The sequence below is a fragment of the Mastacembelus armatus genome, chromosome 16, assembly GCF_900324485.2.
Source record: "Mastacembelus armatus chromosome 16, fMasArm1.2, whole genome shotgun sequence".
Lineage (NCBI taxonomy): Eukaryota > Metazoa > Chordata > Actinopteri > Synbranchiformes > Mastacembelidae > Mastacembelus > Mastacembelus armatus.
In genome coordinates this window covers 4,088,107-4,106,749 of record NC_046648.1, presented here as the reverse complement: position 1 = coordinate 4,106,749, position 18,643 = coordinate 4,088,107, and the positions used below count along the sequence as shown (strand labels likewise).

Genomic DNA, 18,643 nt, shown 5'->3' with positions numbered 1-18,643 from the left:
TCTCCTAAAGGCCACAAAGACATGTTTGGCAACTGACAAACATGTACAAACTATTCTGTGTTCAGTTCTTTCAAATTTATTCACAGATTGTTAGATGGACATGCACAGATTGCACATGGATCACATTGTGGTTTTGAGTGTTTTCTTGCGCTGTGATCCACAAACATATGCTGCATTTATTGCAAAACTTTTTTTTTTTTGGTTTTTAAACAAAATTTGCTCCTTGTTCCTTCATTGTATTTTAATTAAATACATAGTTTATCTCCAGCTGTCCTTGAGGACAGCATACACTTGTGGAAGTGAGTGCAATGAAATCGATCTGTGCATGGCCATTAACAATCTGTAAAAGAAATGCATCAATCATTTTTACACATTGGTAAATCTTGATTTTAGTTGTAAATTGCCAAGTACACGTTCCTTATGAGAGGAATTTATCTCTGTAAGAAACAGCTTCACCTTTTGTTTGTTCTTTGCTTCTATTTCATTAGCAAACCTCCCATTGATAGTCTTGTGTATGACTTAATACAAGTGTGGTTAGGTTGGGAGTACATATACTTCCGTCTATCATCAAGACTAACATTGCTGTGTTTACTCTGAAACTCGTCTTTCGGATGCTCCTTAAGAGGCCCTGATGTGATTCTAATTTGTGCCACTGTAGCTTTTCTGAAAACCAGAATTCAAACTACAATATTTCCTACTTACTGCACATGCTACACTTTCAGTTACATTAGTGACAAAATGTACACTACAGCTATGGCATAGTAACTTTCAATGTAACATTAAAATTAGCTTTTTCAGATCTGATACCTTTGTGCCTCACACTATTGTCACAACAGCACTGAGAAGATCAAACTCCTCTGTCTGAAATAAATGTCTTTTTGTACCTGTGTAAAATCAGCATATTCTGAACCAACCTTATGGCATTACATTCCCTTGGGACAGTGAGCGGCTCATCTCTGTGTGCACAAAGTAGGTCTTGAGCTCTCCTTTCCCCTTGACATTGATGATGCCTCTACAAGAGCACATGTAACCCAGGGTCAGAAGGATGCGACTCGTCTCCTCTGTCACCTACAGAGAAAACCACATGAGTAATGTCTATTTTGAATTTCTTACACAACAATTAAATTCCTTCAGGCAAGAAATACTCAGCTCTTTATGGGAATACATTTCCAGGACCTGAAGAAAAGTAAAGTCTAGTATTCCTGATATGCTGCTGTGCATTCATTGACTTCTATTGCATTTTAGCAGACAGAATAATGATTTAAGTTGGGTATCAAGTGTTTGTCTAAATCCTAACCTTTAAATTTTAGATGAGATTACAAAAATATGTATGTTGAGTAGAGCAGCAATCACAAGTGCATCCACGGTATTTTTAAACCCTATCATTATAAGAGAGAGCACAACAGTCAACGTGGCTTGCAAAAATCAGATTTTTACATGCCTGTAAAATCAGAAAAACTGATAAAAAGTAGCAGATCTTTCGGTGTGCCATAGCAGGGAACAGCTCAAACTAATAGCATTTGTAACAACAGCATATTGGTTGAGCCAAATCCATGGTGGTGCTTCAGTATGCACCTGCATAATTAATGGTTTCCTTCCAAATGTAGCCCAAACGTTAACTTTTGAAAAACTCAGCTAAATGAAATGCAAATAACTGCATGAGTTCACTTATTACTGCTATGTGAAATACTGAATCAAGTAACTCATTAATAAAATGTTTTGCTTGTGCTTTTTCTGTTATCCAAAGTCCAAATGTCTGGCATGGGATCTGTAGTTATTGTTTGGCATCACTCATTTGTTGGCAACTATTTTTAACGGCAGATTAATCAACACAACTACAGTGAGTATTTACAGCAGTGGCACAGTATGTAAGGAAACAAGTAGTGATTTTAAATTTTGGGACTGAAAATAAAATTTGGTCTTAAACTCTGAAATGAGAAAAGGAAACACTGGCACTGAAAAAGCTTCTACTTTCAGTTCACCTGCAGCTCTCAAACTGCAATGCCAATTTTTATTTTCAGTGCCAAAAATTGTAATGAATTTCCTGGTTCCATAGGTTTGGATGTGGCTCAAACTAAAACCACAGTGCAGCAGGGAAAGAAGATATAGCAGGCTTTTTCATGGGATATGTGAACTTTGGTTACCTGTATTTTTCCCAGGACTCCAGTGCTGTCCATTCTACTGGCTACATTCACTGTGTTTCCCCAGATATCATATTGTGGTTTCTGTGCCCCAATGACTCCAGCTATCACTGGACCATGGTTAATACCTGACAAAGAGCACAAATCAATTAGTGAACACTTTAGATTAGTGCAGATATCTGTACCATATTTACGCAGCTACAACTTCAAATTGTAGTATGTGAAGTATATTTAAAAATAATTACACATTTCTCTGTATATATTTTAAAGTATATAACAAAAGGCACTTTTTTCATGAGATGCAACCACAAAAAAATAAATAAAATAAAACACAGCAGGCCCATATCAAATACATGCTTTGTTTCTAATATTATACTTAAACACTGTTGGTGTTATAAATAATTTTGATACTGCTGCTTCATTATTTACTGCAGCTGGAGCATGGCTCCAAAAGGCCTTCAGCAATAGACTGGCTGCTTTCACAATAAAACTATTTCACAAAAAAATTTATCAGAAGATGAGATGAAGCAGAGGCAACTGATCTCTTAATCCCTAATGCTTAGTACCTCTCCTAAGCAGGCTCTGTGGCTTTCCATGCCACTGAGATGACCCTGGACCTCTCTTCACTTTGGCTTCTGAATCGGTCTCCAGATTGCTGGAAACTGCAGTCTGTACAAGAGTGCAAGCAGCCCACAAAGAAACACAGCCACTAGTTTTGTCCAGTCCCTGTGGGTGGGGACTTTTATCCCTCTCTGGTGATAGGTCTGTCTGTAAGCAGCAGGGGTGTACAGTCACACATATGCGCATACTGCTGAGTTAATGGACCATCCCACGCTGTGCTCTTCATAGACAGGTTGAAGGTATTGAACTCTGACTCTTTCCACAAGCAGAGAGCTGGGACCTGCCTGTGTGCTTTCCTCTTCAATTCTCCCTCTACTCTTTAGTAAGTCTGTTGTTGCCTTAACTATGCCTACACCTTGCTGACACAGTTTAGTTTTCTTGTTATTTGGACAATACACACATCTCTTTCAGTTTCTGTCAAGTTAATAAAATTACCCCAGACGACAGTGGATACATAAAAAGGCTACGTGGCCATAGCAGTAACTAGCATATCAGTGAAGCAAACGGTATCTGCAGTCCACTTTCAGCCATTGACACACCAAAACTGTCTGTGACATAAATTGCTGTCACAGCATTTGGGCTTTTAAATGCAGTTTTCATGTATAACTCACCAACTCTGAGTTTGAAGTCATTGAAGGAGTGTTTGTTAATAACATCCAGCTTCCCAATCAAGGCAAATGCAAACTCTACCATGGTTCCAATGTGCATGTACTGCCTGTCATGTTCCTGAGAATAAAGTAAAGGACACAAAGATGGACTCTTTCATTTCTAGCTAAACATTCAGGATTTTGAGTCAGTCACAGAAATGAAGAATTTAGAGCTTAAGTACTTGAATTTCCCATGAGCCTACCTGTGATGTGTGCTCAGGCCCAGGTGATGCATTCAGTCCAGTAGCAGCCATGTAAGTGCTGCCAATGGTCTTGATTTTTTCCACACCACTGAATTTGGGTTTGGACAGCAGCTACACACAAACACAATTAAATAAACGGATAGAAAATTGACATTGTTTATCGGAAGAAGAAATTCATTTTTTTAAGATACAGTAAATGTACAGCCACAGTATATGCATATAATATAGGAAGTGTAAAAAAAAAGTATGAATTAATTTTTTCCCTCTTGCCTGCCAATAAAAGTCTCTCAGACCATTTAACATTACAATACATCTCTGAAACCTACTGGGAAAGTTAAATATTTCTATTTCATTTGTTTGTGCTGCATGTGTTGTAAAGCCTAAAAGAATTAGGGTTATTTACCTCATCAAAATCAGCAATGATTTCATTGAGAAGCCTGAGGCACTCTAGTCCTTCTTTGTTGACGTCAGATTCTGTGTAGAACTCTTTAAAGTCTGGGATAGAGGCAAACATGACACACACCAGGTCATACGACTGGTGGTACAGATCCTGCATGACAGAAAGCAATAGATAAAATACAGACTTTAGCTTGGACTGTGGCAAAACAGTCAAAACTGATCAAGCACAAACTCTGAACATGGATGACCTACAGATGAGACAATTCTAATGAGCAAGTGTTAGATATGGATCATGTCAGAGTTTTCAGTATATATTTAAGCTTACAAATTCTTGACTGTCTTGCTGCTCGTCAGTGAGACTGATAAAACAGACAAATAACTGTAGGCATCTCACTCCAACTATTTCCCAAATTACAGTTGCTCTGAAATCCATTAGACCTCCTACATCCCCTACACCCTGTCAAAGTGCAGGAACAATGTCATTTGCAGCCAAATCAGCAGTCCTATTTAAAGTCATGTGACATCCACATCCTCCAAACTTCATGAAATGTAACTTTACTTTTCACAGGTCACACTGAGAAGCTCTCAGGGGATATAGCACGGTTCAGAATGATAAATGAGTGTCTCAGGCAAGTCAGTATTTTCACCTAAATTGTCTCCCAGTTTTATCACTGTTGTAAGTAATCACCCTAATAACACAAGTGCCAGTTTCATTTAATGGTTTTAACAAATTAACATTTAGAATTTAACATTTCAGAAAGCCAGTAAGTTACGTTGCAGTGTTTTTACCATGAAGCACTACTTTTAAATACTTAGTCTCTTCATTCTGGTTTTAGATCATTCTTTTCTGCTTATGCTTTTGAATTACATGGCTTTTGGGGGGGTTACAAATCAAGGAGCAAAGACATGAAATATCTACATACATTGTTTCTAATCATATATATTGGAACATAAATATTGTTTGAGGCAAGCTGCTTTTTCCAAGGCCTGATCAGATTGTATGCAATAGAATTTGGAATATAGCCAAAAGATCTCTGTAAAACCACAACACATCAGCCATGCAATGATTGGTGAAAACAGAATCTGCACAATGTACTGCATACAAAAGAAAACATAATAAATGCCTACCTCATTCTTCCAGTTGCGTGCTAGGAAGTGTTCTGCAACATGTGCAGGCAGGACATTCTCCAGCAAAACCCGATTAAGGTTCTCCATGGTTTCAATCTCCTCACATTCCTTCTTGAACTTGTTCTTCCACAGAAAGTCTAACCTACAGTAATATTCATTCTGTTACAAGAGGACACAGAGGTGAAGAGACTGAAGGTATAGCTGTACACCTTGCTTCCATCAAGGCAGAGAGAAATACAGAAACAGCAACAAGAATTGACTCCCTGAGGCTTAAAATTAAAAAGTATGCAACATCAAAAAAAATGTACAACAGTTTTCACAAAGACAAGACAAAAAAAGGAAAAAAAGGCCTACTTCCATAATGAAAGACAGAATTACAATGATTAATTCAGCATTTGGTTAAAGAACATAAGAAAAAGCTAGAAAAACATCTTTAAAATCATTACCATCACTATAATAAAACTCTGGAAGAACATGGCACGAGGTAAATCAGTGAAAACTGTTTCAGGACGTGGGACTTTTTCTAGTGAGAATGTTATGGGTGCAGTGCATAAAGTGACAATTTTGATCCACTTAGTGTGAAATGCTCACAGCTCAGGCAGTCTATGATAAAGCCCATTTCTTTACCTTACACAATGAACTGATTCAATAAAGATGATGCATTCACCAGGGAGAACATGCTCCTTAAATTATCAAGCAGAGAAAGTAATATAATTTTATATTACAAATATTACTGGTTATAGTCAGAAACGAAAAGTGGGGTGGTGCAATGACAAATTGTGTACTGTAAACATATCAGGGCAGTGTCTGAGCAGGTATTAATAAAATTGTAATTTTTGCTGTGCAAATGGTTGCACCTGGCATCTTTTCATTCAGCTGCAGATATCGATAATTGTATTTGCAGAAGATAAATTAATAGCTGGTCAAACTATCTGCTTAATATTCACATATAGATGTGTTGCTGTATATCAAAATCCTGCAGAATTTATTGCAGGAAGCTCATTGTCAATTTGCCACACGCAAGACAGCAGGACTTAAGGATTCACAGAAACAGTGGTTCCCAATAGGAATTTACTCTGATCAGCTATAACATTACGACCACCTGCCTAATACTGTGTCCACAGGACTCAGTGAGGGAAGTGGTTGCCACTCGTGTTACTGTGCAGCTCCTTGTGCATCTTCTGTGAATCCATTTCCTCCCATAATTATGTTAACACACATTTTTCTGCCATTCAATGAAAAATGGATGTAAAAGGAGAGAAAACTGGTCATGAGGACATGTTAGATATATGATTTGATTTATGACCATCTTAGTCACAGGTTTCTCTTCTTAGAGACTCATGTACAGTATTTCTCATTTCCAACCATTTTAACAAAGATTGAAACAACAGAATATTTTGAAAAGGACAAATAAAATTTAAAACTTTATATACAGTCAGTCATCAGTGAGCCTTGGGCACTCATGACCTTGTCGCCGGTTAATTGTTTGTCCTCCTTTAGACAACGTTGTGCTAACCACTGCACATCGGGAACACTCAAGGCTTGTAGTTTGGGAGATGCTCTGACCCAGTCATCTGATCATCACAGTTAAGCCCTTATCAAATTAACTAAGATGCTTATGCTTGCCTGTTTTTCCTGCTTTCTACACATCGGTTTTGACAACTTAGTGTTCACTTGCTGCCTAATATACCCCACACACTGATAGGTGCCATTGCAACAAGATAATCAATGCTCACTTTACCTATCAGCGGTCATAATGTTGTATGATGTATATGTGCATAGTGTGTCAATCGGAGAAAAGAGCATTCAACAATGCATGTAGTGTGATGTCTAATAAACTTGCATTACCACCACAATTAAAGTGTACAATTTATTTATTTATGGGTATAGTAACTGTTTAGTGACATCACAGGATGAATGCAGCAGGAAGAAGGTGCTAAAAATATGAAAAGGCCATAGTGTTATTTCAGTACACAATAGGGCCCAAGGGATCAGCTGCATCCAATTTAGTGATAAGCTGTGACATAAAACAGCAATATTACTATGCACATCTTCTCTCAGTGAGACTGCTGTGACTTCATCCTGCACTGAAGTCTATTCTAACCCACATACTGCATATATGGTAGGATCTGCATGCAGTATTATCTTACAGTTAGTTTAAATACTCAAATACCTGTGTAATAAAACTGTATCACAGGATGTTAAAGGCCAACACCACAACAGCCTGCAGTGAAGCATAAGCTCAAAATAGCCAGACTAAGAAGCACACAACTCTCCAGGCTGACCAGTCTGTGGCCCCTGTGTCTCTGGACTAATTAATTTCAACACCCTCATAAGTATCTGCAGCCCTGCTGATGTAAATCATCAGAGGATAAAGAAAGGTCAGATAAACTTGTCTCATGGTGACTCTTTTGCAGTGTTGAAGAGCAGCCAAAAGTTTTTTTTTGCCTCAGTTTATACAGTGTCTTCAGAAACTGTCCAGACCCTTTCCTTTTTTGCACACCATTATGTTGTTGATTCAGATTTATTGGAAGAAAAAAAAAAAATGCACTCCATCAGTCATGCAAATCAGTAAGCACTCTGAGTAAAAGGCATATGTTGCCCACTTAGGAGTTTGGCAGAACTCAAAGAACCATCTCTCTTGTAAACATGATGCCCTGTTCACCTGGCTAATACATCCCTACGATGAAGCACGGTGGAGGCAGCATCATGCTATGGGTTGCTCCTCAGAAGCAGGGACAGGGAGAAGGGTCAGAATTAAGGTAAGTATGAATGCAGCCAATTACAAAGAGGTCCTTGGGGGAAAAACTGCTCCTCAGTGCACACGACGTGAGATGTGATAGAAGTTGGTGATGGTTCACCTTTCACCACAACAATGCCCTGTAACCCAAAGTCAAGACAACACAGGAGTAGCTTCAGGACAAGTCTCTGGAAAATGGAATAAACTTCCCAGGTTTGTAAAACTTGCAGACTGAACCAGAAAACTCTGTTGTAATTTCAGCCAAAGGGACTTCTACAAAGTGCAGATTACATGGTTGAATACCTACACGAAAGAGATTTCAGTTCCTGATTTTTAATAAATTTCTACAAATGTATTTTCATTTCTTCAATATAGGTCACTGAGTGTAGACCAGGGGTGGGCAATCCATGTTCCTCAGGGGCCACTGCCCTGCTTGGTTTCCAACTGTCCCTGCACTGCCCACTGCTGATTACCTGGATCAGGTGTGTTCAGCCAATAATGAGCTGGAACATACCATCTCAGATGAGGGTGGAAGTGGGGGAAGACAAAATGAATTACTACCTTTCCAGCGTCTGACTGGCAGAACACACCTGACCCAGGTAATCAGCATTGGTAAGGCAGGCATAGTTGGAAAACAATCAGGGCTGTGGCCCTCAGTGCCCACCTCTGGTATAGACTGAAAACCTGAAGAGGTCTGAATACCTGTGATGCCACTTTATACTGAGTCAAAAAGAACACTGCCAGAAGTATATTTTTATGCGCAATAATATTAAATCTCTAGCGGCACAAAAGAAACCACTAACATGGGTACAATCTCAAGCTGCCCGGTTTCTGGCGTGGTGGGCACTACATCAGATTCAATTGACAGACCGCATGGTCACACAATCCCTCAACAGAAGCTTATCACAATGCTGTTTACACCTGTCATCAGTCAGCCAACTAATTAGCCATGACAAAGATCACACTACGTTGGACAACAGCCAACTGGGAGAAAATGTGAAAAAAATAGACACCTTAAAACAGCAAGTAAAAAGTGCAATGGGAATGCTGATTTAAAGTCACAGCTGAAAATTACATTTGTTCAGAAGTGTGAAGGCAAAAATGTGCAGCAGAAAACAGACAATAACGTTAGTTAAACTATATGGACTTACCTGTCTGGCAAGCACAAGTAGAGTGATGAAGAAGATAAAGAGGGAGATAGAGCCCATCGTCTTCAGGTCTTTGAGAACTCCTGGTCTTAAAGGGAACAGAAAATGGAAAAAAAAGTGATTGTGTGTGGAGAAAGAGAGAGAGAAGACAGAAAAGAAGACGACAGAAAATTAAAAAAAGAACAAGAGTGAAAGTAAGGACATAATTAAAAATTCTGATAGCAGTCAGTACTTTGTGACATATGTCATATGATTGGTTAGCAGACTGTTTTATTCCAAGCTGTCACTCGATTCGATTGTCACTTCTGCTTTGGTGTGACAAGAGCTTGTTTACTATTAATATTCTCACTGAGCTTCCTTGCCAAAAGAAAGAAGTAAACAGTGTTCAGCAATGCAAAGATACTATAATTATGCATCCAGCTTTTCTCTTTCCACCATTATAACACTAAAAATACACTTATCCAAGGCAGACTTAGGAAACCAAGTTCAAATAACATTACAGTTACAGCTATTTGGTGCATTTACTCTACTGTACATGCAAGAAACCATTAGAAAACACAAAGTACAAGTTAATTTGGCCACAGTACATACTCTAACACACTTGGATTTCACACAGTCTATACAAATGCACAACACAATTCTGTTAAATGATTGAATTGGTGCATTGAGTCTTTTTTAACAAAGGGTCTTTAAGTACATGATGAAAGAGATTTTTCTTCAGAGCAGTGAAGTCAAACAGGACTGCTCCATCCTAATTTCTGCAAACGCATTCTGCATATTGATGGACTGTGACTCTTATCTAGGGCAGAGCTAAGCAGACAGCTGAAAAACCGGCCTGCAAGTTCTGCCCCGGTTCATCATCTAATCATTTCTCTACACAAAATGAATGGCAATGGATAAGGACTGACAGCAGGTTAGTGAGGTTTACTTGAAAGATGGAAAGCACACAAAGAGGAAGCATTTTTTCTAATGAAAATTCCTAATATTGATAGCTACCAATGTTTTTCAATTTGACAGTTCTACACTAAAACAGCTTTGTACTTTATATTTCAGCTGACTAACGCTATCTGAAATTTATTGGCTTAGCAGGAGGAAAAATTCCTTAAAATTCACATCATGCCATTTGCTTTGTGCAAGAAAGTATAAAAACAGAAAACCGCCTTCCTCTGCTGGAAAAAGACAATTTAGACTTGAAATAATAATTACACTATGGTGGCGTTTGTCTGCTGACAATAAGTTAGAGATTGATGCTGGGGCTCTATGTTGTTTTGGAAATGATATCCAAAATGCTTGATCTTCAAATAGAGCCTCCATCTATGTCAGGGGTGGGCAACTGCCCTTCTTCCATCTTTTGACAGACTGAACCAGGTAATCTGCACAGAGTAGGGCAGGGAGTGTTCGACAACAAGGTACAAGTCCTAACTAAAATCATTTAATTTTGGGTATCTTCCCAACATAATGTATAAGAGAGATTCTAGGAAAATATACTGCATGACACATAAAAATCCAAATATTATAAGTACAGTACAGGGACAAGCTTGCAGAGAGCACACAAGCCTGACAAGTTAAATGCCCTGTCATCAAGTTACTCTCAGAAATTGAATTAATTGGTGTCAGGTAGCAAATTTGTCATTTTAAACTGCCTAAAGTGATGGTGACTGAATGTTTTGCTAATCAGTCTGGTGAAGCTCTGTGTTTTGCCAGTTCAGGTGCTGGAACTTTTTATATTCACACGAGAATAAAATTACATTCACCACAATCCTCCCTTGGAAATGCTCATAGTATATAGCCAGCTCTTGTAAAAGAGTAATGATAGCAAAAACAGAAAAGTACAGATTTGAATCACCTTTATTTTAGCTGACACTGATAAATTTAAAATTTGCCCAGCCCCCAGCACCATCTGTAGGATCAGCCTGGTTTTGTGTGGAATTCATTTTTTCAGAAACCAATTGCTTAACAGACCCAAGAATTTAAATAATCTTTAAGGAAAAAGTACAGCTAAATTATTCTCAACCTCCACAACAACAGGGAGGACTATATGCTAGGCTACACCTAGGCTATACTCAGGTTAAAGGGCTTAATGCTAATTTGGATTTTTTTTGTTCTTTATCAGATCACATCTTTTAGTGTTGATGGTTCACATTCATGTTTGTAAGTGCCCTGTATCTGGCTGTGGTGTGATTCTATTAAATCACAAGTTACCTATATCTGATATGAAAAATCCACTTTGGTTTGTTTATACTTAAGCTGGGGGGGGGGGGGGGGGGGGGGGGAATCTGATCTGAGTAACTTAAAAGAAAATCAGACTGGGGCCATAGTTCGGGCAGCAGGGTGCAGGGTTTGTGAGAAGCTCTAGATGCTCGGAGGTTGGTCACTTAAGTTAGCCGATGGATCAGTGTCTTCAAGTTCATCTTAACTAGAACAATGTTATCATTTACTCTAGTCATCCCTCTCCTTTTACCTTCCATTATTCTATATTGGGAAGTCTTACTGACTTGATAACCATTATCTCAGCACACTCTCTTGAACAGCATCCGTTTGTCATTGTACACTTACCTGTCCAGACTTTCGGTCTTGTACAGGAATCTGCTATACTCATCCAGCAGGGAGGCATGCGTTTGTAGAATAATGATATTATAAACCACTACAGCTGTCAACATGATAATCATCTTCAGTTCATAGTTTATCCTCAGGAACACAGAGCAGGATATCAGGCCAAGGATACAGCTGTAAATTAAATACTACACAGACGACAAGAAACAAATTAGTCGATTTACTCAGAAATGAACAAAGAAAACAAATGTATAGAGAATAATGATAATGCTCATTTTAACTTACAGGAAGGTAGAAATTGTTTTTGCCAGTGAAGGCAATTAGTTGTCCATTAGAATAAAACAGCGTTTCATTTGACGAATTGTAAACGGGAACTAGAGGCAACATATTCTCTTCCAAAAAGAACTAGAAAAAAAAAAAAAACACCACAGTAAGCACAACTTAAGGCTTTGTCTCAATTTTTGACAATGCTAAAGAAATCTTTTGAATAAAAATCTATAGCAGAAAACAAACCACACAATCCACATGCAAATTATAAATGGACTTTCTCACTGCTTGCCTTACACATCAGCATAAGAAAAGACAAAATGGTCTACATTGTACTTGCCAGAGGAAATGGAATCTCGTTAGATAAGAGGCCAATAGTGACAACCATTCAATAATGTCCTTTAAAGTGAATCTGGGGAATAAGATGAGGATTGGCTGCCCCACTGAGCCAAGACAAGTTAATATGGTTCATCCGCCGTGAGCAAATGACCCACGTCAGGCACAAAAACAAGATTAAAATCTCTGGAATCGATTTGTGTGAAGGTCTAAACCAGGGTCCTGACACTGTGCTTTAACTTGCAACTTCCCACAAGCCTCAGGCTTATATTTTTTTGTCCAAGTCTTTTTATTTTTGTCTCTTTTCTTTTTACAGAAACAAACACCAATCAGGGGAATTTGAAACTTAATGGTGAGGAGCAAGACAACAACAAAAATGATGTATACAGTATTACTTTATCAATACACACATATTGTGTTGGCATTATCATGCAGGGAAACCATTCTCAATCCTCATGTTTGAAAATGCAAACTGGCTATGGAGAACAGTTAGGAACATGAGGGCATGGTTACTTTAATTATGATAAAACTAAAAGTAAGTTGATTGTTGAAACTGATGAATGACTTGATGGTTTCACTAGAAAAGACATCTCACTCTGCTGGAAACATTCAGTCCATCTTAATTATTTAGTGGTGTAAAAGTCAAAGTACTATTAAAAATTGCTTGGCTGAATGTAGACAGTTACTTTGGCTTTAAGTCTGTTTTCCCACCAGTCTACAGTGAGCACACAAGTCCGACAAAGCAAGTTCCACTTTTAGTCAAAGAAGTAATGTTAGCTAGGAAAAGATAATCTGACCCCTGTGTTTTTCAGTTTAACTTGGAACAGGCTAAAAACAAGAAGCTGCTGCTGCCTGAATGATTTCTACACTGAGCTTTGGTGCATCTAAATAATTTCTCAAAATTTGCTCATGCATAAAAGCTGTATCATGGAGTAATGCAGATGTACCTTGGCACTGGGGGGAAAAAAAAAGACTTTTGTATTGTAGGACTGCACAATTCACATAGGTGACCGATGTTAGCCTGGCCAGCCAGATTAACTCTTTCTCTCTATGTTAAGATATGTTCAGCTGAATCTAGTGAAGCAACTGAAGCACCAGTGAGACCAGTGAATGGCGTGTGGCAGAGTAGAGATGCTAGTGGATGGCTGTTGTGTTTTTTGTTGTAAAAACAGTATACACAGGGTCATCAGCTGTTCTGTGCATATTTCTGAATGAAATAAACAGCAAAAGCCAGCTGAGGTAAGATTTGCAGACTTGGGACTGGCATTGAGAAATGTTATGAACAAGTCATGCATAAAGCCCGCCTCATTGCAGATAAATGGCTGCAATTGGAGAAAAAGACTCTCTAAGTCAGGGGCTCCAGACCCACATTCTTACACTAAGAAAGGGAGTGGGTCTGGCTGGCCAGGCTAGACCAATGTGGACATAAGAACAGTGAATATCACCAAAAAGTGACATGTCTGCATCCCTTCGAGGTTCCCCCCCTGCTTACCATGTTGAAGACTGCCATTATGAGTATTAAAGTTGTGGTTGTCATGGTAAGAGTAATGCGGGGCCATGGCTTGTTGGCAATAATGACTGATGACCTCAGCAGCCACATCCAAGAAGTGGAGGTGCTTTTGCTGCAGTGCTGGAGGGAGAAACAAACACCACAACGATAAGAATGTATGATGATGAACACAAGAAGACTTGGCACAGAAGATGCAGAGATGAACATAAGCATATGCAAACTGCTTAAAACAGAGTGTTTGAGCATATGAACAGACACATGCCAAGTAACAATGATTTCTATAGAGTAAGTACAATTACTGTTACATAAATACAATAAGATGAGAGATAAGATAAACTATAATTCCCAAAAAGAAATTCAGGACATTCATAAATGAAACAATACATAAGTTCACACCCTAAACCGCCTATTACTGATTAACATCCTACTGCCTCAGCAGACTCCTTCGAGAATCAGCCCCCTAACATGGTGGAGGGGTTTGTGTATCCTGGCAATCCTGGTAGCTATGTTGTTGGGGGCAACCACTCCTAGAAGCACCTCCAAAGGCAATCTGGTCCCAGGAGTCAAGCCAGACAAAGAATAAATCATATAACCTAGATGGACAATCTCATTTAGGCTGAGACACTTTGCCAGAATCACGGGCCCACTCCTGGAGCCAGACCATATACATCTACAAATGTCCCGTGGCTGGACCTTGACCAATGAGGTCCAGTCAAGGTTTACATTTTACATTACACATTAGGACCAACCTCACACATATACTTTGTGGACATATTAACATAGCATGAGGTTCCTGATGCTGTTTTTTGCAGACGACGTTTGTGGCTTCATCAGACAATAACCTTCAGCATGCTGGTGTGGTTTGCAGCTGAGTGTGAAGCTGAAGCCACTGTGAGGTAAGTAAAATCAGTATATAGAGAGACAGTCGAAACCTTTAGTTAAACTGTAACCATCATTTTGTAACATCCCCCAGAAGTAAAACAAATGTAATATGAATAACTAGTATTCACCTCCTCATTCACCAATCAAATCAAAAGTTGGAATGTATTTAACAGCAGTATGCACTGTGCAATCACACTTATTGCATTAACCCTGCAATAGCATGTGCTGTGCCACACACTATAGCATCATCATTTTTATATTTTCATAGGTCTATTCCATTTATTAGTGAATTTTCATGGGTGCAAAAATGCAATCATCAACAAATGCTGGCTAGGCCTGTCATTGCTTTTTGTTTTAGGACTCAATTCAGCTGAAAATGTTCAAGGACAATGACAGAAAAAGCTCAGATGATTTGCTTGATCATCTCTGAGCAATATCTGAGACTCACTGGAGCAGAGTGGATGTGACATTTGAGTAGCTTAGGGGTGTACAACACAACACAAAGGATGACACACTGACTGACTAGTAGGATTACTGGAAATGCAGAGCTAATGGGACACTAGATTTGCAAGTAATGGGACATTATTTTGTTTTGAAAACAAGCCATCTGCAGGCAGTTTTCACCAGGCAGGTAGTTCAAATCAGAGATTTTAGATTTAGGACCTGAATAAAACACACAAGAATTCCAACACAAAGAGAATGGGTTGATTTGTATTGGCTTCATAAGATATTCAGACATCTTCACTTTCTGATTTCCTTTCAAATAGATAAAACTGACATTTCTGCTCATCAATCTTAATGAAAAGTGATCTGATGGAGCATGTGATACTCTGCCAAGGGCAGCTAAGCTGCCCAAATGCAGGTAGGCAAAGTCTGTTAACACTTACCCCAAAAGCCTAGAAGTACAAAGTACTGAATAAAGGGTCTGAATACTTTGATTTTTTTTTTTTATTTGTAAAAACTTTAAAAAACATGTTTACATGTTGTCATTATGGATTACTGCGTTAAATATATGTTTTAATATAAAAAAATATACATATAAAAAGGGCACAACTAAAACAATGATGTGAGTATTAAATTTATTTACTCACCAGGAAGTGTCCAATGAAACATGTTAAGAGGATCACGGATAGAATTAGAAAAGCCATTCCAAAGGATATTCCCAAGACAGCTGTCCTAAAAAGTACAACATGGCATCAACTTCATACAGTTTAGCACAGTACAGGTTTAATGTTATAGTACAAAATGTGATAGCTGAAAATTACTCAAGTAAATTAATCAAGTAAAAGAGACATAGGTAAATATTAGTAATGTACTATATCATAGGAAACTAACACAAAGTAAAACATTAACATTTCTAAAATAGTTAAATACAGCACACATACTTTGGAAGGACGAGAATCTGCACAACGAAAATGCAGAAAAAGATCAAACAAGCGCAGGTGACATAGTATTTGAAGGCCGGCAAGGTTGTTGCTCTGTACTAAAGGGATAAAAAGAAGGTTGTGTTTCAACAAAAGGCTTTAATTCAAGCTACTACAGAAGCTTCCAGACACCACAAGTCTCTCTGTAATTAGTCTCTGTAAGATTTCAGGGCAAGGCAAGTATATGTGCAAGAATAAGTAACAATATGTCCTGTAATTCTCTTGACAACAACTATTCCAAAGTGCTATATTTACTGAGGGTGAATCATGTCAGTTTACATGAGCCATCTCTTACCTCCTTCTCCAAGGATTTGTTGTGAAAAAATAAAGATATTCTTTGGATGTCCTCAGACTTCAGCCACTGTCTGGAAACAGACACACAGGTACAGATGTTGTAATGTTAACATGTTTCATCAATTACAGTTTCAGAAGGTACAACATCTTTTTAGTATCAGGACAATTTCCTAAACATACTTTATTTCTAATATTATTGTGCAAACAATTATTAGTTTTTTTTAAGGGTCCTTACTTTTGTGAATTTATCCCATCAAAGGTCCTAATCATCCTCTCGTTAAGTTCCTCTTCAAACCGTTTCTTCTGAGACTTTGTTCTTTAACAGGAAACAAGAAAAAGAAAATATTATTTAAATTCTGATAATTATAGTCACATTGACACACATCAAAGCCCCCAGCAGAAGTCTAATCATATTAACATCTTGTTTCTCTCCGTAGTGTGAAAGGAGGAGTAGAATCCTGTCAAAAAATTGTGCTGGAGCTGTAAAATGAGCAACTTGCCTTTCTGATCTACGCTGGAAGTGATACTGCCCCATTGGCACATCCTAGACATAGAGCAAGAGGAGAGGGAGGAGAAAAGATAAGCACATTCAAACTGTAGTTGAACTTCCTGATCATTTAATTAACATATGACAGAAGCAAAAATTACACACAGCAGTGCTGATTTTCCCATTCTCATTAGTCATGCTGTCTCTGTGGTGTAGGTTGGCAAAAGGCTTGGCTGCTCCCCATGACTCCAGGTAGCGAGTCATCCTGACTGAGGCCCTCATCTTTGCACCATCTAGAGTGTGTCTGGGACGATAATAATGCTGTGGGCTACGACGCTCCACCTGGAAATTCCACATAGACAATTTTGTTATTTCATTCAGTGTTCAATACTCTACTATTATAATGGATGTGGCATATGTCCTAAAGCACCTTTGGGTTGATCACGAGGTAAGTCACAACTCCATGTTCCTTCAGGTAAGGGTCCCTATCCTGCCCATCCCCATCTTCTACCTTGTAGGCACCCTTCAGGTGCTCCAGTGTCACTGAGGTTATGTGGACCCGCCTGACAATCAACAACCATCAAATGTGTTTTCTATAATCAATTATTGCTCTTTATATACCATTTAGCAAAGACTGGGTTACCAACCAGGTAAAACTAATATGGAAAACACCACATCCTAATGTAAGAATGCCTCCTGCAAACTGAAACAAGTGTTTCTATTTTACTTCTAACTCACTCACCCTGGTACACCTCCTGCCTCCATGTGATTGGCCAGTGTGACGTCATGTGACCAAACATCATACTGCCATTTCTGAAGCCCAATCACCCCACACAAGACATTTCCTGAATGCACACCAACACGCATGTTGATATCAACCCCTGTGGCATCTCGAACTTTCCTGTCATGCACCAAAAAAAAACAGAAAACCATTTCAGAAAACAATAAAGATGGAAACCTTGGTCAAATTCTTAGCATTCATTTAAAGAGTGTTAGGTTTCTCAGTTGAACTTTGCTATTTAAGCTTTTTCTATTGCCATTAGTCCTGTCACAAGTTGATGCCTAGAGGTAAGATAATACTCTAACATCTTATACAGCTAATTTTGGTAATCAAAAAAAGTCTTTAAATTAGAGCTGACAGTTAGAACCTCTTACCATTGTAAGAAGGGACATTCCAATACATGTAGACCATAAAGAACTGTTTTTAAAAGACATTTCCAAGCAATGTTTGAAATACAGGTAGTTAAACATACAACCTAAAATTTGTGGAATTAGGCACTTGAGAGTATTGCTGCTGGAAGCATTTAATTTCTGCCTTTAGTGTATGTATTGTCATGGCAGAATGAAGGCCCTCCTGCTGTATTTCCTCACCATTTATTTTTATTTCATTTTAGAACAGATACTGTTTTAATATAACTGATGCCAAAGGTCTACTTCAACCTGAGTAATGCAATGGGGGATACATGTGCAATTCCCTACAACAAATAAAACTAACTCACTCTTCGTAAACGAAAGGCAAGTGTTTATAAAAAAAAAAAAAAAAAAAATGGGGCTGTTCTGAAGAAGCACTTACTTGATGGCCTCACACATGTCCAGACCCATTTTCACACAGTTTTTCGCATGATTTGGCAGTGACTCTGGCAGGCCAGACACACAGTAGTAACAGTCGCCAAGAATTTTGATCCGCATGCATTCATTTTCCTGCATATAAAATGTGCAATATAGTCAAGGCAGCTTTTTAATTTAACCATATAATAACCCTATGTGGAAAAAATCCACCCTCAGATCTTGCATTACCATGTTATTCTGAATGAAAATATATGGACATATTTATTCTATTATTGTTTTTTTCCATGTATGACT

General features: G+C 38.4%; 1 protein-coding gene across 1 annotated transcript in view; it reads right to left on the bottom strand.

Moving 5' to 3' along the window:
• Positions 1–51: 51 nt before the first annotated feature.
• Positions 52–18,643, bottom strand: part of adcy2a (adenylate cyclase 2a) — a 51,059-nt gene continuing 32,467 nt past the window's right edge. The window contains exons 9-27 of the mRNA XM_026293288.2: positions 18,354–18,481; positions 17,523–17,681; positions 17,211–17,343; positions 16,946–17,122; positions 16,794–16,837; positions 16,529–16,609; positions 16,295–16,364; positions 15,961–16,058; positions 15,667–15,751; positions 13,676–13,813; positions 11,866–11,985; positions 11,584–11,768; positions 9,031–9,115; positions 5,140–5,298; positions 4,016–4,162; positions 3,613–3,723; positions 3,374–3,488; positions 2,145–2,269; positions 52–1,068 (exon numbers count right to left, since the gene is read on the bottom strand). Of these exons, the coding sequence (XP_026149073.1) occupies positions 916–1,068; positions 2,145–2,269; positions 3,374–3,488; positions 3,613–3,723; positions 4,016–4,162; positions 5,140–5,298; positions 9,031–9,115; positions 11,584–11,768; positions 11,866–11,985; positions 13,676–13,813; positions 15,667–15,751; positions 15,961–16,058; positions 16,295–16,364; positions 16,529–16,609; positions 16,794–16,837; positions 16,946–17,122; positions 17,211–17,343; positions 17,523–17,681; positions 18,354–18,481 (2,313 nt within the window). The 3' untranslated portion in view covers positions 52–915. The remainder of the gene's footprint in view (positions 1,069–2,144; positions 2,270–3,373; positions 3,489–3,612; positions 3,724–4,015; positions 4,163–5,139; positions 5,299–9,030; positions 9,116–11,583; positions 11,769–11,865; positions 11,986–13,675; positions 13,814–15,666; positions 15,752–15,960; positions 16,059–16,294; positions 16,365–16,528; positions 16,610–16,793; positions 16,838–16,945; positions 17,123–17,210; positions 17,344–17,522; positions 17,682–18,353; positions 18,482–18,643) is intronic.